The 25,669-nt window shown below is 46.6% G+C and overlaps 1 protein-coding gene across 1 annotated transcript in view; it reads left to right on the top strand.

The window, feature by feature from the left end:
* The window catches only part of gucy1b1 (guanylate cyclase 1 soluble subunit beta 1), a 364,679-nt gene extending 339,283 nt beyond the window's left edge, over positions 1-25,396 (top strand). Inside the window, exons 10-11 of the mRNA XM_041193526.1 lie at positions 986-1,126; positions 25,238-25,396. Coding sequence (XP_041049460.1) covers positions 986-1,126; positions 25,238-25,396 — 300 coding nt within the window. The remainder of the gene's footprint in view (positions 1-985; positions 1,127-25,237) is intronic.
* The last annotated feature ends 273 nt before the right edge of the window (positions 25,397-25,669 follow it).

The following is a 25,669-nucleotide window of genomic DNA, read 5'->3' as shown; positions in this document are numbered from 1 at the left end:
TGCTAGCTATGACTCCAATCAGTGGAGAGTTTTCCCCCTGATTCCCATTGATTCCAGTTTTGCTAGGGCTCCTTGATGCCATACTCATTCAAATGCTGCCTTGATGTCAAGGGCAGTCATTTTGCTAACTGGGGAAACTGCACAATAAGATCTACCAGCCTCACTGCAGGCTCGGGGGATGTTAGTGGTCCCTCCTGCTTTGACACTCTTTGGCACACAGGGTCCCCCAGCGTCAAGGCCACCCCTCAGTAGAAGAGCTTCCTCCCCTTGCGATCAACCTACCCCCTTGCCTGGGCCTGGGGTTGCAGCCAAAAATCACCCTATAGAGGGTATATACTGTAGTATAAGGGGTTAATGTTAAATATGTAAATGTGTAGCCTACATCATCAAGGATATAAGATCAAATGACAACAGAACACTGAGAGAGATAGTTCTATGTAGAGCCTCATGCTGAGTCTGTATAATGTTCAATAAAAGGTAGAGTTTACCTAAAGCCTTGTCTCCAGTATTGTCTGTAAGTCCATATCCACAATGACAACACCTGAGACTCACAACAATAATAACAGATCTCACCCCGCCCCTCCCTGCAGTGATGGCTTTAGCTTTTTTTTTTGCTTTCTTTATTGATTAAAAAAATATGGCTGAGAAGGCACCTTCTTGTTGAGGTGCCCTCCCAGTTACTTGCCTTGTACTGCAGATACTTCCCTGAAGGCTGGAAGGCCTCTGGTTGGCCCTCCAACTTCAAGAGCCTGCTCTTAGTTGGACAGAAAAGCCATCTCCATGTCAGTTTAGGGCTCACCCATTTGAAAATCTGAATTTTAATCAGGTTCCCTTCGGAAGCAGGTTTCTGATACAAAAACAAACCCGACTCCTGTTTCCTGCCTCTGTGGCAAAGATTCAGCACAGTATCTCTCCTAATTTTAGTTTCTTTGTGATTTTATTGAGCAACTTTTAAGGAGGCTATTCATTTTTCTTATTTATTCAGGTGGAGACAGTTGGGGATAAGTACATGACTGTGAGTGGCCTGCCAGAGCCATGTGTCCATCATGCTCATTCCATATGCCACCTTGCTTTGGACATGGTGGAGATCGCAGGGCAGGTGAAGATTGATGGAGAACCTGTTCAGGTTAGTTGTGCAAAGTTGTGAACTTACAAAAGTTGGTCTTACTCCTCTTTTCTGCCATACATTTAATATTCTAGTTGATATTCAATGGCATTGTTCATGGATTAAAATTCTTAAAACTGCTTGTTTCCTACACTAATTTCTTGCTGTCTCACTGTTTTTATTTCTTTCTGACTCACTTTTACTGTCTATTTGAGCCATATACATTTTATCCCATTGTTTTTGTAACCTAGATATTATTATTTGTGATATTAGCTTCACGTGCTTTTATGAATTATTTTTCTATTTTAATAGAAGCATTAACTTTCAAAAAATTTTAAAATTTAATTCTTTGTCCCCTCTACAACAGTGTATATTTTCACCTTTCTGTCCGATTCTCTTTCTCAATCTTTCCCTCCTCAGATATCTCTCCTTTCTTCTTCCTTTTTTATGTTTGCACACTCTGTGCCTCTCAAATACTTCCTATTTTTAATCACTGTTTATATGCTTTGTCTCCCACTCTATAGGCAGAATTTTCTGCCTGTCAGGCGGGCAGAGCTGGAGCGGGTGCCGTTGGGCGCGGACCCGAATGACGCCCACGATCGGGGCCACGCCACCATTTTACGTGGCCAGACCAATTAAGACCGGTCAGCGCATTTGCCGACTCCCAAGGACAGCAGGAGTGTACGGGTGGCGGTGGGCATGCATAGACCGCCGGATCCAATGGCGACCTGGCAGTCTGTTTAAAGGAAGGCCTTGCAGCCTCCTGTAGGCTGCTTACAATGGCCAATTCCAGGTCACACCGCGGGGGGTCGGCTGAGCAGGGCACACTGGAGGGAAGGGCAGAGGAGCAGGGCAGGCTACAGGGTAGGCCAGCAGGGGGCCAATGAGCCCCTCGTTTTTCTGATGATTGTCTTGCTGTTCTCCTGGAGGAAGTGGCAGCACGGTGGGAGGTGTTGGTCCCCCAGGATGGGAGCAGGAGACCCCCCCACATGACTAACCGTGCCTGGGAGGAGGTGGCGGAGGTGGTGAGCTCCCGCGATGTGGTGTGGCATACTGGATCCAGTGCCGTAAATGCTTCAATGATTTGTTGTTCCCTGGAAGGGTGAGTACCATGCTGGCATTGGGCATCTAACCCAGCAGGTAGCCCATTAGCCATTTGAGGCCCCCACCTCCCAAGTCTTACTGCCATGACTGCATTGAATCATGTCGGGCATTTCTCGTACACTGGGTGGGCAGGCAGATAATGCCCATGCTTAGATCAGCCTGAGTGGTTCATGAGGAGATGAGTTCTCCCCCAAACCATGTGTTGCTCTTAGTTGCACATGACTAGTCTGGGGGCAACCTGCAGGAGATGCAGCTAGGCACATACTCAGAACTCCAACACATGTCCTACTCAGAGTGATGAGATGGTGGAAGGGGAGCCTCAAGGTGTCGTGGCCAAGAGTCATCTGCTGCCCTCGACACCGCACCTAGTTGTGCCTCCTTGCTATGGGAGCTAAGACCAAGTGTTTCCTAAAGTGATGTTCGCAGAATGTGTCCAAGGTGGCCATTGGGGGGCGTTGGGAGCAGGCCTACTATCTTTGTGTGACTGATCAGCAGTGGCGTGGAGAGGAGGCACTGGAGGCCTGATATGGGCCACGGTGGTTGGGGTGGGGCATGCGCGTGCAGAGCCCATGTGCAAATTGCCACAATGAATGGTGTTCTCTCTGTCTCAGGAGAAGAATGCTCATAATGCATCAAAGCCTTCGAGGACTGGAGGCGGCCAGGCTCACCTCATCTTAAGCCGCTTCGAACAGGAGGCCCTGGAGCTTGAGAGGTGCCATGCACCCAGGTCAACTGGTGTTGATGAGGCTGGGGTGGCACAGCGAAGTATTTGAGGCCAACAGTGAGATCTGCAATGTCCTCCCAACATCCATAGCACTTATGATTGTTTAATTTGTTATTGTTGCAACATTGCTCGGTCACAAAGTGATAGAGTCAGAGGTGTGGATCATAGAAAAAGTCCTTCGATCCTTCAAAGATGCGTGTGTCAAACACCTTCCAAAGTCGCCTTTTCCCATTTCCCAGCACTATGGCCATGGCCTTGTATGCCATGGCATCGCAACTGCACATCCAAATATTTATTACATGTTAGGAGGGTTTCTGCTCTGTCACCCTTTCAGGCAGTGCGGCCCAGACTCCCAACACCCTCTGTGTGCAAACGTTGCTCATCACATCATCTGTCAACCTCAGCCCCTTACCTTAAATCTATGCCACCTGTTACTCATCCCTCTGCCAAGGGGATAAGTTCCTTCTGTCAACCCTATCTATGCCCCTCATAATTTTACAAACCTCAATAATGTCATCCCTCAATCTCTTCTGCTCCAGGGGAAATAACCCCAGTCTATGCAATCTTTCCTTATAAGTCAAACTCTCCAGCCCAGCCAGCAGTGACCTCTGCACTCTCTCCACTCCAATCACATCCCTCCCATTAAGTGCATTTCACAACTGAACACAGAGCTATAGCTGAGGCCTAGGCAGCGTATTCTGCACTTGGAATATTATCTCCCTGTTCCTATATTCTATTCCTCAGCTAATAAAGGCAAATATGGCTTTACCTTCTTAAAGACCTTATGTACCTGTCCCGCTACCTTAATGGGCATGTCGACATGCCCAGCAAGGTCCCTCTAATCGTCCATACTTTACGTGGTCCTATCATTCATTGTGTATTCCTGTGCCCTGTTTGTCCTGCTCAAGTGCATCACCGCACATTTATCCACATAACATTCCATTTGGGATTCATTAGGCCATCTGACTAGCCCGTCTGTATCCGCCTGTAATGTTTGGGTCTCCTCCTGACTATTTGCCACTCCACCAATATTTGCCTCCATTGGTTCTGGAAGGTTGAGCGCATAATGAGCCAGGGGAACGGGATGAAGCGCGCCACTGTGTGCACGCCAACTGATCCATAGTCCTTGTTGTTCATTTCAGCATCATCAGAGCATGGCCAGCAGGAGGAGCTGCAGGTGCCCCCTCTCACACCTGAGGGCCCTTAAGGGTCACGTGCGTCACACCATTTCTGTGAGGCAGGCACCAGTGCAGATACTAGCACCTCAGTGGGCATTGCAACTTCGGCTAGTGTCCCGGGGCACAGTGGAGAGGACACTTCACACTCACTGGAGGAGCTGGCAGAGACAGAGAGTGCCGATGGCACCAGCAGTCAGAGGACTGCAGGGGACCAGGCACATGCTCAATCAGTGCCTGATGATGTGCCACTGGAGTCATCTGCGACTCAGCAGCTGCAGGAAATGCAGGGTGTGTGGGAGCACCTGGGAGTGATACATGAGGCTATGCTTCACTTGGTGTCCGTGGTGGGGGAGTCCACGCAGAGCATCACTGATGCAATGAACGTCATGCTTCCTCCATGGAGAGAGTGGTGACTCTTTTGGTGAGGGGCCTCGAGGAGAACAAGCAGCTTTTCCTGACATTACGCTCGGACCTGCAAGCCCTCACAGCGTCAGTGGCCACAACTGGTCAGTGCCAATGTGGGAGGTGATGTGGGCTTCAAGCTTCCCAGCTTGTTGCTCATTCATCCACAGTGAGCAGGGAGGTCAGGGGCGACCTCACATCAGAGCAGCAGCTGCCTGTTGCATCTGTGGGCTCCTCTCATGGCACTCTGGATGAGGACAACAGCTGCTCTGCCCCTCTCCCAGTGACTGTTTCATCGGGTGAGGCTGGCAATGACTGGGGAGATGCCATCTGTGGAATAGGCAGCTCCTTCCCAGATGGGCCCAGCACAGGCTCCACGGGCCAGAGGACGACCACCAAGGCCATCAGGACCAACAGGACAGCAGAGTCAGCAGGCTGTCTCAGATGCCACTCCGAGCGATGGGGCAGCAGCAAGACATAGCATCTACAAACGAAAGCATAAGGCACCTTAGGCATACCACTGGTTTCTCACTGGTGCTTTTGTGTTGGCCCAAGATTAGGTCCTTATGATTTTTTTCTGCTTGATTAACCTTTTTGGTTTGGATCTGTGAGAACATCTGATGGTTAAATTAAAAACCAGACGTGTTACCATGGCTGAGGGTGGCTCCTTTGTTCTGCAATTGTATGTTTAAGATAAATGTCATGAGTGTTTGATTCGACATTCATGTTTATGTCCAAAGCCCTTAGTTGCAGCTGATGACCTGGCAGATTTTGCACTGAGGTGCCGAGAATGGAAGTGCCAGGGGGCTGGTCCTGCTGATCCATTTGTGTTGTGCTAGCTGAATGTTCATTAGATTAAAGCCTCCCGGGTGTCCCTGCCTCCTTGGTGTAGTCCTGGGTCAGCATCTAGCCCTTTCTCCTGTGCTTGCTTATCCTCAGAATCAGTGCTGGACTCATCGTGTGCAGCCGCAGACACTGCGTCAACGTATTCATCGTCCACTATGTCCTCCCTTTCCAGCACAAGATTGTGGAGAGCGCAGCATGCAACCACTATCAGCGACACACGATCTGGGGGGTACTGGAGTGTGCCCCCTGAGCGGTCCAGGCATCGGAAGTGCATCTTGAGAAGACCGATGGCTCTCTGCACCACAGCCCTTGTGGAGGCGTGGCTCCTATTATATCACTGCTCAGCTTCTGATATTGAATGGCGGAGGGGTGTCATGAGCCACCTTCTGAGGGGATAGCCCTTGTCACCCAGCAGCCACCCATCCAGCTGGGCTGGAGCACTGAAGTGTCTTGGCACCTGGGAGTGTCTGAGGATGTAGGTGTCGTGGGAGCTGCCTGGGTACCTTGCACAGAATCGTAGAATCAGCATCCTGTGATCACACACTATCTGCATGTTCATGGAGTGGAAGCCCTTCCTGTTGACGAAGGCATTGGGCTCCCCTACTGGCGCCTTGATGGCCACATGTGTACAGTCTATTGCACCCTGGACGCAGGGGAAGCCAGCAATGGCCGTGAAGCCTCTGGCTCACTGTGCCTGGCTTGCCTGGTCCCAGCGGTAGTGGATGAAAGTTAATGCACGCCTGAACAAAACGTCTGTGACCTGCTTGACACAAATGTGGACAGCCGATTGGGAGACATCACAAAGATCATCCATCGAGCCCTGGAAGGAACCAGAGGCATAGAAGTGGAGGGCAACTGTGAACTTCAGAGCCACTGGCATGAGGAGTCCACCCACGCAGTTAGGGGAGATCTCTGGGCCAATCATCAGACAGATATAGTTGACAGTCCCCCTTGAGAGTCAGAGCCTCCTTCAGCACTGCACCTCAGACATATTGAGGTAGCTGCTTCGTCGCCTGAATACCCTGGCAGCAGGATAGTGGCGTCTTCTGCAACCCCTTCTGCCTTGGACTACCTCTTGGCCCTGCGCCCCTTGTGCTTGCACCTGTTCTCCCAAAGGTGGCTCCCCTGGAGGCTGAATGTGCACTCCTGGTCTCCTCCTTGTTAACATAAAAACATAAGAACATAAGAGCTAGGAGCAGGAGTAGGCGATTCAGCTCCTCGAACCTGCCCCGCCCATCATTACAATCATGGCTTATCTCATTTCGGCCTCAACTCTAATTTTCCACCCTCTCCCCATAACCTTTCAACCCATTACTAATTAAAAATCTGTCTATCTCCTCCTTAAACTTATTCAACTTCAACTTTAATTAAACACAAAAGCAACAGTCCAACAGGAGGTTACTTTCCAAGCATTTGCGAAAAGCAAAATTCCTGGAGTTTTAAAAGGCGAGGTGGGTGATGACGTGCAAGAATCCACTGCAATCTGAGGTAGTGAATTTCACGGATTCACGACCCTTTGAGAAAAGTAGTTCCTCCTCATCTCTGATTTAAATCTACCACCCCTTAGCCTATAACTATGGCCTCTCATTCTATAATGCCCCAGAAGGGGAAACATCCGCTCCACGTCTACTTTGTCTATCCCCTTTAGCATCAATTAGATTTCCTCTCATCCTTCTAAACTCTAGTGAGTATAGGCCTAAATTGCTCAATCTCTCCTCATAAGACAGGTCCCGCATCTCTGGAATCAATCTAGTGAACCTCCTCTGAACCGCCTCCAGTGCAACTACATCCTTCCTCATGTAAGGGGACCAAAACTGTGCACAGTACTTCAGGTGTGGTCTCACCAAGCCTTGTACAGTTGCAACAACACTTCCTTATTTTTATACTCTATTCCTTTATCAATAAATGCCAAAATTCCATTTGCCTTCCTTATTACCTGCTGTACCTGCATACCAGTTTCCAACGATTCATGCACAAGGACACCCAGATCCATCTGCACTGAAGCATTCTGAAGTTTTTCTCCATTAAAATAATAAGTCACCTTTTTATTCTTCTGACCAAAATGGATAACCTCACACTTATCCACGTTAAACTCCATCTGCCAAATTTCAGCCCATTCACCTAACCTGTCCATATCCATTTGTAAATTTCTTATTTCTTCATTGCAACTTACTTTCCCACCTATTTTGGTGTTGTCTGCAAATTTAGCTATAGTACCATCCATCCCTGAATCCAAGTCATTAATATAGACTGTAAATAGTTGGGGCTCAAGACCGAACCCTGTGGCATCCCACTAGTTACAGCTAGCCCTCCCTTCCTCCTCAGAGGAGCTGCCTCCAGTGGACATGTCAGAACCCATACCCAGGCTAAGGGGAGGCCTCCGGAAAGCTGCAGGCCTGATAAAGATTACTGACTACAGAGTGCTGACCTGAAGGTTCAAAGTACACAGAAAGCTGCTGGAATTCGTTCTGAACTGCTACAGATCACACAGGCAAGTTTAAAAAACTTTCTGCAATAAACGCTTCACAGACCAGATTGACGGCCCCACTGAGCCCTCTTATTCAGCAATCTTCTTTTGTTTGTTTACTTTTCAGTCCATCTCAGACTTCTGCTTTCACCTGAAGCTCAACTTGGATCTCTGACTCTCTGAAAGCTGCCTAAACAGCCTTTAGTTTGGTATAAGTGAGTGTGCCAGGACCTGGAGTCTGCACTGTATCTCAACTCCAGGCTAGATCAGAAGGCTGTGGAGGCCAGGTCATTGAGTGTATTTAAGACCGAGATAGAAAGATTCTTGATTGGTAAGGAGATCAAAGGGTACAGGGAGAAGGCGGGAGAATAGGGATGAGAAACTTATCAGCCATGATTGAATGGCGGAGCAGATTCAATGGGCCGAATGGCCTAATTTCTGCTCCTGTGTCTTATGGTCTTATGATCTAGTATTGCTCTCATGCTGGATCTGAAGCCATTGCCTGACAATTATTGACACTGGGAGTGCCTTCAACACATTTCAGTTACATGCAAACTCCAGTATAGAACCTGGAGCTTGAGTTTTGTTTACTGTGTCTCCTGCCAATGCAAAATGGCCACCTGCATGCGCACTTGTCCATACAGATGTCATTCTGCTCATTTGGAAAGCAGTTAGTAGTTGGAAATTTATGCCGGTGGGATTTTACGGTCCCAATGGACTTTTGAACAGCTCACTGCATTTTACAGCTCCCCCTCCCCTGCTGTGACGGGACTGTAAACTTCTGCCCCAATGCTTTGATTGCACACGGGATATAATGCTGCTACAATATGTTCCAGGCAAACAAGCTGGTGGGCCATAATACCTTTAGTATTGAATAATTGGGACAGACTTGGTTCATAATCTAACTGAAATTTGAAAAAGAAAAACGTAACACAAATGCTCTTACCTTATATTGCAGAAAGTATAAATTTAATAGGATGAATTACAGTGTAATCGCAAACAACCTCTAGGGAATGATTGTGAATTGAACATCAAAATGTATCATTGCCACAGCTTTAAATGCTGTAGGTCCCTGCAGCCTTGCGCCCACCACCACCCAACTCCCCTGCTCCCTCGCCCACTCTAGGTTTGGAATCTTTGCATCCAGGCCTGCGCTAAAAGAGTAAACATGGCTGAGGAGCACTACAACTGCACGTGCACAGCATTGGCAGTAAAAATCAGCCTTGCTTTATTCATTTATGAGATGTGAGCATCACTGGCAAAGCCAGCATTTATTGTCTATCCCTAATTTCCCTTGAGAAAGTGGTAGTGAGCTGTCTTTTTGCACCACTGCTGTCCATGTGGTGTAGGTGCACCTACAGTGCTGTTAGGGAGGGAGTTCCAGGATCTTGACCCAATAAGAAATTGGAGCCTGTTGTATAGGATTAGAAGAAAGCAAGATGGCTGTGATAAGGATGGAGTGGCTACCTAGGAAGGAAAATGGTGCATGAGGCAAGAGAGAATTAGGAAGCCAGCCCCGGAACTAACTTGGAGAGAAAAGGAAAGTTGAGCTAAAAAGGAAACAAGCTCTGAAACCATAATCTCAAGTTTGTTAATTTAGTTCGTAACTAAGTAGTGATGGCAAATTGATTGTTCAGAATACAATGTTTTGGATATCGCAAGAGGTTTATCAGTTGAAAAAAGTGAAGCACAACTTTTGTGGATGTTTTTAGTATTTTCTGTTTAAATATCAATTTTGAGCAGTGTTGTAATTATAAAGAGAGAAACCACTTTTTCTGAATAAGATTGTGTCATTCAAGTCAAAGTACACTATGTTTAGTCATTTGGTAGCACATAGCTTTAGTATTTCTGAAAAAAGAGACATGCTATCAAAGCTTTTCATTTTGCACTCATCAAACCAGCTACACAAGATAAACCAACAGTAAAGGGAACAACAATTCATACTGTACGAGAAAAGAGTGCTAATTGGTTGGCAAGTGGACTCTGATTGGTAGAAGTGCTGCCATGGAGAATGCAGCAGAAAACAGTTAACTGTTAACTGCCAAGCTTTTGTTTCAAATTCAAACCAGGCTGGTCAACTCTGATTGGCCAAGGCATTGCACTGGAGAATAAACCAGGGCATGGTGGTCCCTCAAGCTTTTGTTTAGTAGAAAGGGCATAATGTGTGGACATATGCGCTTTCTGTCTGCAAAGGACTGGGCCTGTGTGTGGCTTCTAGCATGCATGAGCCACACTGCAAACCCGACTGATAATCTTAAATTGGTTTTCAGTGTAATTCTAAGCAGGATTGTTTAGCAACTGTTGTCCAATTATGGAATCACATCTAATGTTGGACATTATGTTTTGAGTTTTGTAAGTATGGCTGGTTGAGTACAGTCAGTGCTTTGCCTATTGTGAACAGCTAAAGGGACATTCTGTTTGGTACAATCTGCTAGTTGGTGGGACGTGCAGCCTATGTACCTGGCATCACACTGGTACTGAAATTCATATACTACGTTACTCATTTGTGTGATAGGCAGAATGTCCTTTTGCCTTGATGGCAGACCCTATTAGTGGTGAATACCACTCATGTTGCCACTGCATTGTAACAATATGCAATGGCTCGCTTCACCTGTTGTTCAAATTTTTGAGACACCTTACCCTTCCAGGGTAATCTGAGGCAGACTAGGCACTTTTCAGGGCCAAAAGTGGCAGCTGAAGGCACATTCATGAGTTTGCATGATATACAGTGAGCAACAATCTGATCAAGGTTGGCATTATCAGGTAGTATGGCTTTGATGTACCTTGAACAAAGCTAATTGCTCTATCAACATGGTGGTTGGACAAAACTTGCATCAGAGGATCATTTCATGTCGCTTCATGAGTATAGATTTTGGAAAGATTTTATTATCCTGATGCTGCTGTTCTCTGTGGAAGTTATAGGTTTTAAAGCTGACCCACCTTGGAGTCATTCCAACCAGGTGCACTTTTCAATGGGCTCCATGTACTGTCTGTCAGGTTTGGGTATGGGTTACAGTTTAGGTAATAGTTGAGGACGTTAGCCTTTCCTGCCGGCATGCAGCATTAAGTTGTGACCATGTTTACAGCTAAACGTTACCCCTATAATAGTTCCCACTCTCCACCTGCATGATGCAGAGCAATGGACCTAGTTTGCACTTGGCGACTCTTGAAATGTCTACGAAACAGCCATGAGTGTGTAATGTTATAGGTGTATGCTTAGCCTCATGGTGCCGGCCTATTGCATGTTTGCACCTGAAGGTCTGGCTTGACATAATCCTTATGCTAGCTCTCACAAGGGCAATCAAAATGGTTATTTGATTGTGACAGCGCGATCAGTGTCCTTGGCTTCCTCGTGTATATCTTAATCTGCAAAATTGAAAACGTGGAGGCCTCTAATGAGATGAGAGCGAAGCTCCAGTACATATGCTGTGTGCTCTTTAATATCAACAAAGTTACTAAGTTATACTAAAATGCAGTGTCAAAACAGATTGGGCCACCTCACTCCCAGATGCCATGGCAATGCTGGATGGGAAGCTGGGAAGCTCCCGACAAAGGCAGAGTCATGAGTGCTTGCATCAGGCAATGGTGCTGCTGAAACTGTCTCTGCACAAAGGTAACCTGGCTCACAGGTCTGCATCCATAATTGAGAGTGACAGATCACAGTGTCCGAAAGAGTGATCTCATTCTGGGGACTCAGTATGAGGATGAGGCCAGACCATTATTCATACATGAGAGATGGTCTTTGTATGCTGGTGTCCAGATTTAGATTAGTCCTCAGATGGTCAAGTGATCGATGATTGTCCTCCATGAGGCTCTTTGGAATGCTCCAGGCACACTGCCATAGTGCACTGAGGTTTGCAGTGCTGCACCTGCCTCTGGAATGCTGCCATAGGCAGTGAAATGTTGGTGAGATGCTCGAAAGGAATGCACCATATCTACTTGCTTCAGAATCAGCACTGGTGGAGTTCTTATCCTATTACTGAATGGCCACATGCTCCATAAACTGCCTACCCTTCCAAGGATGAGGCATCGTCAAGCAAGGTTGTGACAACATTCTGTGATTGTTGACCTTCATTGAGAAATTGAGGGTAGCAAAGAAGTGACTACCCTACATTGAAGGGACAGGTTAAATAGATTTATATGAGCTAGTTGTCTTCATCGCCCTGAACCTTTGTGGCTATAAGGGTATCACGGGAATGTCTGGCCCATGCAATGGCCTCTTCTTGTAGGTCTCAACATCCTCGCCCTCAAGCATGTCACCCTTTTTGGTGTCCTCCTCATTGAGGCAGACTTTGGAGTGCAGCTCCACCACCTTTCCATGTGACAACTCATCTCCCCTTTGGAGTGTCAGGTTGTGTAGAGCACAGCAAACCACAATGATGCAGGACACCCTCTGGGGAGAGTACTGGAGAGTACCGCCTGACCAGTCCAGACTTTGAAAACGCACCTTCAACATGCCAATGGTCTGCTCAACAAGTAGTGTGTTGCAGGATAGGCTGCATTGTACCTCTCCTCTGAAGGATTCTGTGGCCAACAAACAGGCATCATGAGCCACATCCTTTGTGGGTAGCCTTTATTATCGAGGAGCCAACCCTGAATCCGCTGAGGGCCCTCGAAAATCTGTGGCATGTGCGAGTGTAAGAGTTGTGCGAGGTCCCAGGGTACCTCACACAAACCTGCATAATCTACTTTTGCTGATCACAAATCAGCCCTTGAGAGAGTGGAAGACTTTTTTATTGATGAATTGTAGAGGCCGCTGCCAGGGGTCCTTTAAAGCCATGTGTGCAGTTGATGGCACCCTACACCTATGGGAAACAAGAAATCCTACTGGCTCTGACTTAATTGGCTATTATTACTTAATATAACATTCCATGAATCTGTGTCAACTGGAATAAGGGAATTGGCTTGGCCTAAATAGCCAAGTGGTTATGGTACTGGGTTTGTAACCCTGAGATCAAGAGTTCAAATCTCACAATGGCAAACTATGAAACAATGTAACTTCATCTGAAACAGATGGAAACGGGTTTGTACTCGAAAGAGTTACAGATGCTGCCAGACCTGCAGGAGTTAGGAGGCTGGTAAAAAGACCTGGAATAAGGGAATAGCAGCAACTGTTGTGTGTGTGATACAAGAAACTAATAATTAAATGTGTATATGGGCTGGATTTTACAGACCACACATGGGAGGGACAACAGGTGGGTGAACCCATGAATTAGTGGCCAACCCTTCACCGAACAACTCCCCCCTGCCCCCTCTACGATTTTACAGGCAACCAGGGAGGCATCACATGGGTCAGCTGCTCATGGCCCAATTAAGGCCCTTAAGTGGGCAATTAATGTCCAATTAAGGGCCTGATCCCAGTGCTGCTTCAATGTTCCAGGCAGTGGGAGAGGCCAGTGCCCAACATGTAGCTGGGAGGTTTGACTTTGCAGACTGTTGGCCTGTGAAGTGGGTAGGGGGATTCCTTTCCAGGCCCTCTATCTCAATCAGAGGCCCGTCCTTCCAACATGTCCCCCACCACCTCTCGCTGGGCCTGTCAGCCTGGACAAAGTGAGATCTCAGACTTACCTAAATGTCCACATCCATCACTGGGAGCCACATCCTTGGCCTACCTGCCGCACCTGCAGTGGCCACCACTCCTGCTTGGCACTGCTGATGTGCAGAACTGCCAGCCTCCTATTGGCTGATGGCTCTTTGAGGTGGGGCATCCTCCTGGTGATGTGGCCTTCTGATCTCAGTCCTTATTGGCTTGCCCCTTATTCTGAGACTGTGTACCCTGGTTTTAGACCCCTCAACCAGGGAAAACATCCTTTCTGCATCTACTCTGTCTAGCAACTCAAGAATTTTGGAAGTTTCAATGAGATCACTTCTCATTCTTTTGAATTATAGAGAATACAGGCCCAATATTCTCAGGAGAACAGAAGAACATAAGAAATAGGAGCAGGAGTAGGTCATTCAGCCCTTTGAGCACGCTCTGCCATTCAATGACATCTTGGCTGATGATCTACTTCAACATCATTTTCCTGCTTTATCCTCATATCCCTTGATGTTTTTAATATGTAAAAATCTTTCAGTCTCAGTCTTGAACATACTCAATGACTGATCCTCCACAGCCCTCTGGGACAGAGAATTCCAAAGATTCCTTACCCCCTGAGTGAAGAAATTCCTCCTTATCTCAGTCCTAAATGGACTGCTCCTTATTCTGATGCTGTGTCTGCTGGTTCTAGACCCTCAGCCAGGGGAAACATCCTTTCTGCATCGACCCTGTCAAGCCCTGTAAGAATTTTGTATGCTTCAATGAGATCACCGTTCATTCTTCTGAACCACAGAGAACAAAGGCCCAGCCTCACAGGACAATCCCTCTATCCCAGGAATTAGTCTGGTGAATCTCCGCTGCACTCTATGTCAAATATATCCTTCTTTAGCTTAGGTGATCAAAACTGTACACAATATTCTAGGTGCAGTCTAACCAAGGTTCTATACAATTGAAGCAAGGCTATACTCAAGTTCTCTTCGGATTAAGGCCAACATACCATTTGCTTTCCAAATTGCTTACTACATCCGCATGTTAGCTTTCAGTGACGTAAGAGCAAGGATACCTAGGTCCCTTTGGGCATCAGCACTTCCCAATCTTGCACCATTTAAAAATACTCTGCACCTCCATTCCTCTTGCCAAAGTGGGTAACCTCACACTTTTCCACATTATGTCCCATCTGCCATGTTCATGTCCACCCATTAAGCCTGTCCAAATCCCCTTGAAACCTCTTTGCATCATTCTCACAACACACATTCCCACCTAGTTTTATGTCACCTGAAATCTTGGAGATATTACATTTGGTTCCCACGTCCAAATCATTGATATAGATTGTTAATAGCTGAGGCCCAAGGATTGATCCTTGCAGTACCCCACTAATCACAGCCTGCCAACCTGAGAATGCCCCGTTCATTCCTACTCTCTGTTTTCTGTCTGTTAATCAATCCTCAATGCATGTCAGCATATTACTCCCAGTCCCATGTGCTCTAATTTTGTTTACTAACATCCACTGGTTCCCCCTTCTCTATTCTGCTACATCTTCAAAAAACTCCACTAGGTTTGTCAAACACGATTTCCTTTTCATAAATCCTAGGTAACTCTGCCCAATGGCTCTGCCCCATGTTGACTCTGTCCAGATATCACATTCTAGTAGTATCCCTACTACTGATGTTAGGCACCAATATAGAATTTTAAAATACATTCACTATCTCTGTAGCCACCTCTTTCAACTTTCTGGATGGGAATTATTATCAACTTTCAGTCCCATTAATTTCTCCAGCACTACTTTTTTACTAATACAAATTTCTTTCAGTTTCTCGTTACCACTAGTCCCTTTCTAGGAGGTTTTTTGTATCTTCCTACGTGGAGACAGACACAAAGGAATTATATAGCTGCTGTGCTATTGCCCATTGTAAATTCTCCTATCTCTGCCTATAATGGACTCACATTTGCCTTTTGTCAGCAGAGTAACACCTCACATTCTATATTTTTATAAAATACACATAGATATCCTCACGACTAATTTCTAAGATTTTAAAAATTGGACAATGACCTTTTAAAATGGCTGAAGGTGACCCTAAACAAAATGAGCTACCATGGCAGTATTGCAGGAACTGGCTCCTCATTATCTCTGAAGAGACACTAATGATCCCTGTGGGCTGCAGAGACCAAATTCAAAGAGAACTATACAAAGGCCATCTTCATATCATAAGCCAGCCCAGGTCAACCGGAGCCTATTCATTTGCTAGGACCAAGAGCTCCACAACCTTCCTTTCAAGTCTTAATAGCTGGAACATTTAACAATCTCAGGGATGCAGGCAAGGGGATACACACCCTTCTGTCAAAGAGAGTGTGAAGAGGTGGGAGTCATGTGACATGAAATCCTTTGGCTTGTGTAACCAGTAATGTTGCCTTTCTGTACTGAAAACTTAGTCTGCCATTTTATGGTCTACAAGGAGCAACACTGAAAAGGGGCTCTGCCCAGATTGAACACTGGGTCTCATCTACACTGTTTCTACCAGGGCTTTTGTACTATCGCCTACAAGATTGATTAATTTCTATGTGCCTATCTCTCATGTAAAGTCAATGCCACTGGAAAAGTGAATTAAACAGCATCAGTTTTCACCCTGCGGACTTCTGAAAAGAGATTAGATTCTGGACTCTGGACTCACGTGAAACATTCATTCTTTTCTCTGTGGTCTTTGTCCTACAAATATTTCTTTTCTCTATCCCTCTTTTACTGTATGAGTGAAAAGGAGGCAAAGTTGCTACCCTCCTCCTGCGTTTGAGTGTGTGCAAATAAAATAACCCTTGGGTTCATCCTATCTTGAGTTTGCTGTGGGGTTATAATTAGAAATTGTAATCACACCAAAACCGAGCGGTTAGGAAATACACCACTGCTTATAAAGGGGGGGATGCAAGTCAAACACCTTTCCGTTTACGGATAAGTGACAAGAGGAGAAATCAGGGCTGTTTAAATTAACCCCCTCCTGTCTGTAACACTTTGCTAATCTTTTGTTTTTTTATCTACCTAAAGAAACTTTTGCAGTTTGTTTTTGTGTTTCTTGCTAGCTTACATTCATATTCTATGCTCCCTTTCTTATCAGTTTCTTGGCCCTTCATTTATCACTAAAATGACCTCTGGCTTCCTTCTTGGAGCAGCAGGGTTCTTCACCGAGATTATGGAGACTATGCAGGTCCGGCATCTTTGTTGATCACCCAACTTCCCCTCTTGGCTCCCATGTTAACTGATACTGTAAATGGTTTTCTCTCTTCCAGTTTTAGGCTTCGATCTTTTAAACCTGCTGGCATCACCCCTCTTATCAAAAAATCTATCTTTGACCCCTCCGTCATTTAGCACTGCCAACCCTCCCGAAGTGACTGGGGGTCTACTGGAATTGGCATCGATCTTCTGGTGGCCAAAGAAAGCCTTCCAGGAGATTTTAAAACAATATTTTTCATTGATGACATTGAGTGAGTTGGACCAGTTTGGCCCACAAGCATCATCAACCCCAAACCAGGAAGGAGGGTCCCACAGCACTGGCCGGAAAATGTAGTCCCTCTATCCCTGCATGGTGGAGAGCAGGGAACTAGGTGGAGAGGAGACTGCAACTCTCAGAGGACACGGCGGCTGGGGTCATGGGGTGGGGGAGTGGTGATGTGACTTGGGGGATTGACACTGTTCTCTGTAGCAAGGAGCAAGAGTCCAGGTGGCTGTGTTGCCTGCCTGGTTCTAGGGTTTAGGACATCTGCTCAGGGCTGGTGATAAGCTTGCAGTGGGAGGGGGAGGATCCAGTTTTCATGAACCATGCAGGTACCAATGTCACAGGCAGGATGAGGAAAGAGGTTCTGCATAGTCAATATGAAGAGCTAGGCCCCAAATCAAGAAGCAGAACCTCAAAGGTAATAATTTCTGGGTTATTAACTGAGCCATGTGCAAATTGGCACAGGGCAAATATGATTAGAGAAATTAATGTGTGTCCCAAAGATTGGTGTGGGAGAAATGGGTTCTGGTTCAGGCGGCACTGGCACCAGTATTGAGGAAAGTGGGGGCCGTACCATTGGGATGGTCTACACCTGAACAGTGCTGGGGCTGGTGTCCTCACAAGCCACATAACTAGGGAAGCAGAGAGGGTTTTAAAATGAAAAGTGGTGGCAAGGGATCAAATTTGAGAAGATGTGGTCAACCAAAGAGCAGAGACAAGGCAAGAGAGAAAGGTATGGGAAATGATAAACAGACCGTTACAGGAAGGGACAGAGAGTATAAATCTAAGGCCAGGATTTTACCTATGGCGGACGGGCAAGGCGGGAATGGGCGCAGGGGTGTGCAGAGCGGCAATCGGCTCCGCACCACCATTTTACGTGGACAGGCCATTTAAGGTCAGCCCAGCATGAATCGTGGCTCCCGGGATCAGCTGGAAGGTGCGGATGGCGGCGGGAGGCCAATGTCCGCTGGGTCCAATGGCGACCCGACGGCCTACTCAAAAACGGCGCAGGCAGCCGTCCTAAGGCTGCCACTGATCGGTCTGAGGAGGCAGAGGGACCGCCACTGACCCCTGAGGGCACAGAAGATATAAACACACTAGTGTCACACCTTCTCAGCCAGGCAGGCACCAGCGCAGAGACCAGCACCTTGGTGGGAATGTCAGCTTGTAACTCAGTGCAGAGCGGTGAAGGCACTTCACACTCGCTTGAGGTGCAGGCGGAGACAGAGAGTGCCCAGGGTGCTGGCAGCCGGAGGACTGCTGGGGACCAGGAGCATGCTCAGTCAGTGGCTGATGATATGCCTCTGGAGTTGCCCCTGAGGCAGTAGAACCTGGGAGTCCAGCAGAGTCTGTGGGAGGATCTGGCGGAGATACACGAGGAAATGCATGCCATGGTCTCCGTGATGGAGGAGTCCATGTGGAGCATGAACAATGCAATGACCCTCATGTCCAAGTGTACTGCCTCCTCCATGGAGACAGTGGCGACTCTGATGGAGTTGTTTCTCCAGGAGAACAATAAGGGCTTCCTGAGGATGTGCTCGGACCTGCAAGCCCTCACAGCGGCATTGAACTCAGCTGGTCAGTGTCAGTGTGGGAGATGGATTGGACTCCCAGTATCCCAGCTAGGTGCCCGTCCATTAATGGTGAGCAGGAAGGTCCAAAACGACCAGACGTTGGCGCACGAGCTGCTTGTCGTCTCTGTGGGCTCCTCTCAGGGCAGTCCGGATGACGGCAGCAGCTCATCTGCCCCTCTACCAGCGACCGTGGCAACCGATAAGGCTGCGGCGACTGGGGAGATGCCAGCTGTGGAACTGGCCGCTCCCTCCCAGGTGGCGCCAGCACAGGCTCCACGGGCCAGAGGATGCCCGCCAAGATCATCGAGGCTAACAGGACAGCAGAGTGAGCAAGCTGTCTCCAATGCCAGTGCCAGCAATGGGAGAGCACCTAGACATAGCAGACACAAGTGTAAACTTAAATGACCTTAGGCACAATGCGGGCTTATCACTAGTGGTTTTGTTTTGCCCCACGTTTCAGTTGCTTTTAAGTAGGTGTGCTGTTCAACAACTTTTAATGGACTTTGATTTCTGTATGCCAGTTGGCAATCATTAAATGTTTTGGTTCTCAACAAGCCTCTGGGTGCTTTATTAGTTCTGCAGGTGAAAAGGAACCCATGATCTTATGAGTGACTTGTCTGTCATTGAGCTTTATTGAAATGACACAGTTAATGTTCCTGACCAGGCAAATGTTCCTGTTAGGTATCAAGTATGGAGCCTGCAACCCTGGCATGTATTGGTGGTTCATCTTTGGTAGGCTAGCTGAAGGAGCTTTGGATCAAAGCCTCCCAGGTGTTCCTGTCTCTCTGGAGGCTGCCCAGGTTAGCGTCTATCCTCTTAGCGTTCTCCTGACCATGCTCGTCCTCAGACTCAATACTGGACTCATCGTCCATTGCCAGAGCAGCTGTGTCAACATCTTCTTCCTCCACTGTTTCCTCCCTTTCCAGTGCCAGATTGTGGAGAGCGCAGCATGCAACCACTATCAGTGACACACGATCTGGGGGGTACTGGAGTGCGCCCCCGAATGGTCCAGGCATCAGAAGTTCATCTTGAGAAGACCGATGGTTCTCTGGACCACAGCCCTTGTGGAGCCATGGCTCCTATTGTACCGCTGCTCAACCTTTGTTCTTGGATGGGGAGAGGCGTCATGAGCCACCTTTTGAGGGGATAGCCCTTGTCACCCAGCAGCCATCCATCCAGCCGGGCTGGAGCACTGAAGAGCCTCGGCACATGGGAGTGTCTGAGGATGTAAACATCATGGGAGCTGCCTGGGTACCTTGCACAGACTTGCAGGATCTGCATCCTGTGATCACACACTATCTGCATGTTCATGGAGTGGAATCCCTTCCTATTGATGAAGGCACCCAGCTCACCCGCTGGTGCCTTGATGGCCACATGTGTGCAGTCTATTGCACCTGGACACTGGGGAACCCAGCAATCGCTGCAAAACCTCTGGCTCGCTCTGCCTGGCTGGCTTCGTCCGTGAGGTAGTGAATGAAGGTCAATGCACGCCTGAACAGAGCATCTGTCACCAGCTTCACACAACTGTGGATAGCTGACTGGGACACTGCACAAAGATCACCCACTGACCCCTGGAAAGAGCCGGACGCATAGAAATTGTTGGTAACCGTGACCTTCAGCACCACTGGCATGGGGTGACCACCCACACAGTCGGAGCTGATCTCAGGGCCTATCATCTGACAGATGGAGGTCACTGTCTCCCTTGAGAGGCGGAGCCTTCTTTGGCACTGCACCTCAGACATATTGAGGTAGCTGCATTGCCGTCTGTAAACCCTGGCAGCAGGATAGTGGCATCTTCTGCAGTCCTTTCTGCCTTGGACTTCCTGTTGGCCCTGCGCCCCTTTTGCCTGCGCCTCTCCTCCCACAGGTGGCTCCCTTGGAGGCTGAATATGGACTCCTGGCCTCCTCCCCCTTCTGGCCCTCTCTTCCTCCTCGGAGGAGGTGCCTCCAGTGGAGAGCACAATCCCCATTCCCAGGGTAAGGGAAGGCTGTCTGATACTTGGAAGGCCCCAAGTGTTATGACTCCTCCGAAGTCCTGAACTGAAGCTTGTTCTTTCTGTTAAAGCAGCTCTGAAGAGAAATGAAGTTGTCCTGTTCACAGAAGGAAGCAGCAGTAAGTTATAAACTAAAGTTCTAACAACTCACATTAGTGAGCCCACTCACCCCTCTTATCCCACCCGTGGATGAGGTTTTTAAAAATGTGGCCTGCCCGCCTGCCGTTGAGCCTGTGCGTCACACTGAAAATCACACAAGCTGCAAAAAATTGTTCTCAGTTGTTTCTTCAAGTGCCTTAACTGGCCCGTTAATTAATGACGGGCATGCCTCGGAGCTCAGAGAGTGCTTGCCTACTGAAATATCGCAATGGCACGCAAATGACGTCGGGACACATTCCCGACATCATCGTTCATCATTTTATGCAGTTGCGTGTTGGGTCCACACCCTCATGCTGACCTGAAAATTCTGCCCTTAGAGTAAACCAGCAGATAAGGCTAGGCACTACAAAAATAATAAAAGGAGAAATCTAAGGCTCTGCACCTAAATGCACTTGGCATTCAAAACAAAACAGATGAACTGACAGTGCAAAGAGAAATAAATAAGTATGACCTGATGGCCATTACACGGACATGGCTACAGGTTGTGACCTGACTATTGAAAGGTACATGACATTTAGGGAGGTCAAGAAGTTAGGAAAAGGTGGCGGGGTGACTCTGTTAACTAATGATGGTATTAGCACATTAGAGAGGGATGACCTAAGTTCAGGAAACCAGATCGTAGAAGTGGTTTTGGTTGAGATGAGGAATGATAAAGGCAAGAAGTCACTTGTGGGATTGGTGTACAAGCCCTTTAACTGTAACTACATGGTAGGACAGAGTATAAAAGAAGAGATAATGGGAGCTTGCCAGAAAGCAACGGCAATAATCATGTGGGATTTTAATCTACATTTATACTGGTAAAATCACATGAGCAAAGGTAGCATAGGTGAGGCGTTCATAGAATGTTTTCAGGGTAGTTTCTTAGAACAACACGTCCTGGAGCCAACCAGGGAGCAGGCTATACTCGACCTGGTATTGTGCAACGAGATAGGATTAATTGATAACCTCATAGTGAAGGCACCCCAAGGTAGCAGCGATCATAATATAATTGAATTTTACATTCATTTTGAGGGAGACTAGTATTTTAAGCTTAAATAAGGGCATTTGGGAGGGTATGAAAGCAGAGACAGCTGAAGTGAACTGGCAAATGAGATTAAGGGATATGTTAACAGAAGTTCAGTGCAGATATTTAAAGGGATATTTCAGAATACACAAAATATATACATTCCAATGAAAAAGAAAAATTCCAAGGGGAGGGCCCATCACCCGTGGTTAACTAAAAAAGTTAAAGACAGTGTCAAACTTAAAAAGCATAAAATTGCACAAAGACGGGTAGCAGGTTAGAACATTGGAAAGAATGTAAAGAACAGCAAAGAATGACAAAAGGTTAAAAAGGAGGGAAAAATTAGAGTATGAGAGAAAGCTAGCCTAGTAATAGAAAGACCAATAGTAAGAGTTTCATAGCTATTTAAATAAGAAAAGAGTTAACAAAGTGAGTGTTGGTCCTATAGAAAGTGCATCTGGGGAATTGATAACGGAAAGTAGGGAGATATCGGGTGAATTAAACAGGTATTTTGCACTGGTATTCACTATAATTCACAAGTAACATCCCAGAAATAACTGTAAATTAGGAAATGGAATGGAGGGAGCAACTTGGGAGAATTACAATTACCAGGGAGGTAGTACTGAGCAAATTGTTGGCGCTACGAGCTGACAAATGCCCAGGCCCAGATGGACTTCACCCTAAGCTCCTGAAAGAAGTGGCTAATGAGATAGTTGATGCACTGCTTTTAATTTTCCAAAATTCCTTAGATTCGGGGAAGGATCCATTAGGTTGGAAAATAGCAAATGTAACTCCTTTAGTCAAAAAGGAAGGGAGACAGAAAGCAGGAAACTACAGGCCAGTTATCCCAAGATCTGTCTTAGGGAAAATGTTAGAATCTGATATTAAAGATGTTATAGCAGGGCACTTAGAAAAATTCAAGATAATCAGGCAGAGTCAGCATGGTTTTGTGAAAGGGAAATCATGTTTAACCAATTTATTGGAGTTCTTTGAAGGAGCCACATGTGCTGTGGATATCAGAGAACCAGTGCATGTATTATACTTGAGAAGACTGGACTTCGTCTCCACAATGACTGTGCGGTGGTCACTCCTACCAATACTGTCATGGACAGATGCATCTGCAGCAGGCAGGTATGTTGTTCCCTCTTGTTGGTTCCCTCACCACTTGCCACAGACCCAGTCTAGTAGCTATGTCCTTTAGGACTCATCCAGCTGCACCCTTGGTGCTTCCTTCAACATGGAGGAGCACCGATTCATCAGCTATGGGGAAGGGGCAGGTGTGGGAGGATGTGTGGTTATCAGCAGGAGGTTTCCTTGCCCATATTTGACTTAATGCCATGAGGCTTCAAGGGGTCCATAGTCAATATTGACTATTCCTTCCCAACTGTATACCACTGTGCTGCTACCTCTGCTGGGTCTGTCCTGCCAGTGGGACAGGGCATACCCAGGAATGGTGATGGAGTCTGGGACATTATCTGTAAGGTTTGATTCCGTGAGGATGACTGTGTCATGCTGTTGCTTGACTAATCTGTGGGACAGCTCTCCCAATTTTGACACAAGTCCCCAGGTGTTAGTAAGGAGGATTTTGCAAAGTTGAAAGACCTGAGTTTGCCATTGTCATTTCCTGTGCCTAATTTGATGCTGGGTGTTCTGCCAGTTTCATTCCTTTGGGATGGTGATAGTGATACAACTGAGTGACTTGCTAGGCCATTTCAGAGAACATTTAAGAGTCACATGTAGGCCAGACCAAGTAAGGACAGCAAATTTCCTTCCCTAAAGGGGTATTAGTGAACTAGATGGGTTTTAATTATGTCAATTAATGGTTATCATTAAACTTTTATTTCCAGATTTTTATTGATTGAATTCAAATTCGAACATCTGTAATGGTAGGATTCAAACTCAAACTGGGTCCCTAGAGCATTGCCCTGGGCCTCTGGGTTACTAGCCCAGTGACAATACCACTACACCACCACCTCCCCTATGCTGTAACAATTACAGCTGGTAGGATAGGGGGCTTGTTTTAGAATTCTTCCTACTTTCAGGGAATAGAAACAAGTGAAGGTTTCCAAAGAATTTAACAGAAGGAGATCTGCTTGTACCTGAGGCAGATTACTCAGACCTATCATTTCCCACATAGATAGATCCATAGGTGGTCCTCATTTTTGGGAGCAGCATGAGCAAGTTAGCAGAGATCTGCTTTCAGCCAGGGAGATGTTGTGTCTGTATGGGATTGTGCCCTCAAGGTGTTATTCTGACTGCCCAACAAAAAACTGAATTTGAGGAAGGTTCATGTGAAGAGTAACAGACTTATACATACAAACCTAGATGTTAATGAATGACTAAGTTTCATACAACTACATTGTTCTTAAGTGACTTGATGTATTATAATATTTTGTAAGTGTGACAATGGGTTTCAGAACATTGCAACCTAATGGCGTGGTCTCCTGAATGTGAGTAGAAGAATACTGTTTCTTCAAAATGCTCATCACACATGCAGTACCAATAATTCTTCTATGCAGAGTTGAAGTCATCAATGTTAAACAAAGTAAAAGTGACTTTTGAGAAAGTAAAAGGCTATGGGTCAATGACCTTTCTCTTATTCTATTTTACAATTTTTTTTCATTCATGGGATGTGAGCATCCCTTCTAGTATTTATTGCCCATCCCTAATTGCCCTTGAGAAGGTGGTGATGAGCTGCCTTCTTAAACCACTGCAGTCCTTGTGGTGTAGGTACACCCACACTGCTGTTAGGAAGGGAGTTCCAGAATTTTGAACTAGCAACAGTGAAGGAACAGCAATATATTTCCAAGTCAGGATGGTGAGTGGCTTGGAGGGAAACTTCCAAGTGGTGGTGTTTCCATGTTTCTGCTGCCCTTGTCTTTCTAGATGGTAGTGGTCATGGGTGTGGAAGGTGCTTTCTAAGGAGCCTTGGTGAGTCCCTGCAGTGCATCTTGTAGATGGTACACACTGCTGCTACTGTGTGTCGGTGGTGGAAAGAGTGAATGTTTGTGGAAGGAGTGTCAATCAAGTGGACTGCTTTGTCCTAGATGTTGTCAAGCTTCTTGAGTGTTGTTGGAGCTGCACTCATCCAGGTAAGTGAGGAGTATTCCATCACATTCCTGACTTGTGCCTTGTAGATGGTGGACAGGATCTGGGAAGTCAGGAGGTGAGTTACTCACCTCAGGATTCCTAGCCTCTAACCTGCTCTTTAAGCCACAGTATTTATATGGCTAGTCCAGTTCAGTTTCTGAATGGAAGTCAATAGAATAATTTTCTGAGTTTGTGTGGATTCCTGCTGCCAGTGCACTTTAGAAAATAGCAGACACAATTTTTGAATTTTCTAGCGACCAATGATTCCACAGCCAATGCATATTAGGAAAATTTCCTCCATTTAGTCGAATGTTTTAAGGTTTCTTTTGTTAACATTTGGCTCATTTAATTGAAAGTCAAGGTGGTGATATCCCTGTTTTGGTATCATGACATATGATTCACAATCGTGCCACGTGCTTTCAATTTTTTATTGAGGTATTTTGGTCTCAGACTGTCAGATGCATACACTTCACATGTGTGAGAAACAGCTGCTTATGTTCTCTGTTCTCATGACTCAGATGTTGCTAGTGTTAGAATACTTTGTATAACATGAAACTTTTTCTTTCACCTTAGATCACTATAGGTATTCACACTGGGGAAGTGGTCACTGGAGTAATTGGTCAGAGAATGCCACGCTATTGCTTGTTTGGAAATACTGTTAATCTAACGAGCAGGACAGAAACCACTGGAGAAAAAGGGAAAATCAATATCTCGGAGTATACATATAGGTGAGCAGTAGTTTAATCCATAATAATTCCATCTCTGTCTGTTTGCATCTTCTGATTGGTCAGTGGTTTTATTTGTGGGCAGAGCCTGGTGCACATGTCTCAATTGCCACTCCCCAGCTTCACTTACAGGGTCCCAACCCCGACTGCTCCCTGGCCTTGTTTACTAGCCCCTGGCCCTTGTCACTCCTCGACCTCAGTTACTGGACTTGGTCCCCAGCCTCCTTACTAGACTCCTGGCCCTGGCTCTCACCACTCGCGGCCTCGGTTACTAGGCTCT

The sequence above is a fragment of the Carcharodon carcharias genome, chromosome 1 (genome assembly GCF_017639515.1).
Source record: "Carcharodon carcharias isolate sCarCar2 chromosome 1, sCarCar2.pri, whole genome shotgun sequence".
NCBI lineage: Eukaryota > Metazoa > Chordata > Chondrichthyes > Lamniformes > Lamnidae > Carcharodon > Carcharodon carcharias.
Note: the sequence above shows the minus strand (reverse complement) of the source record. Positions and strands in the feature narration are given on the sequence as shown.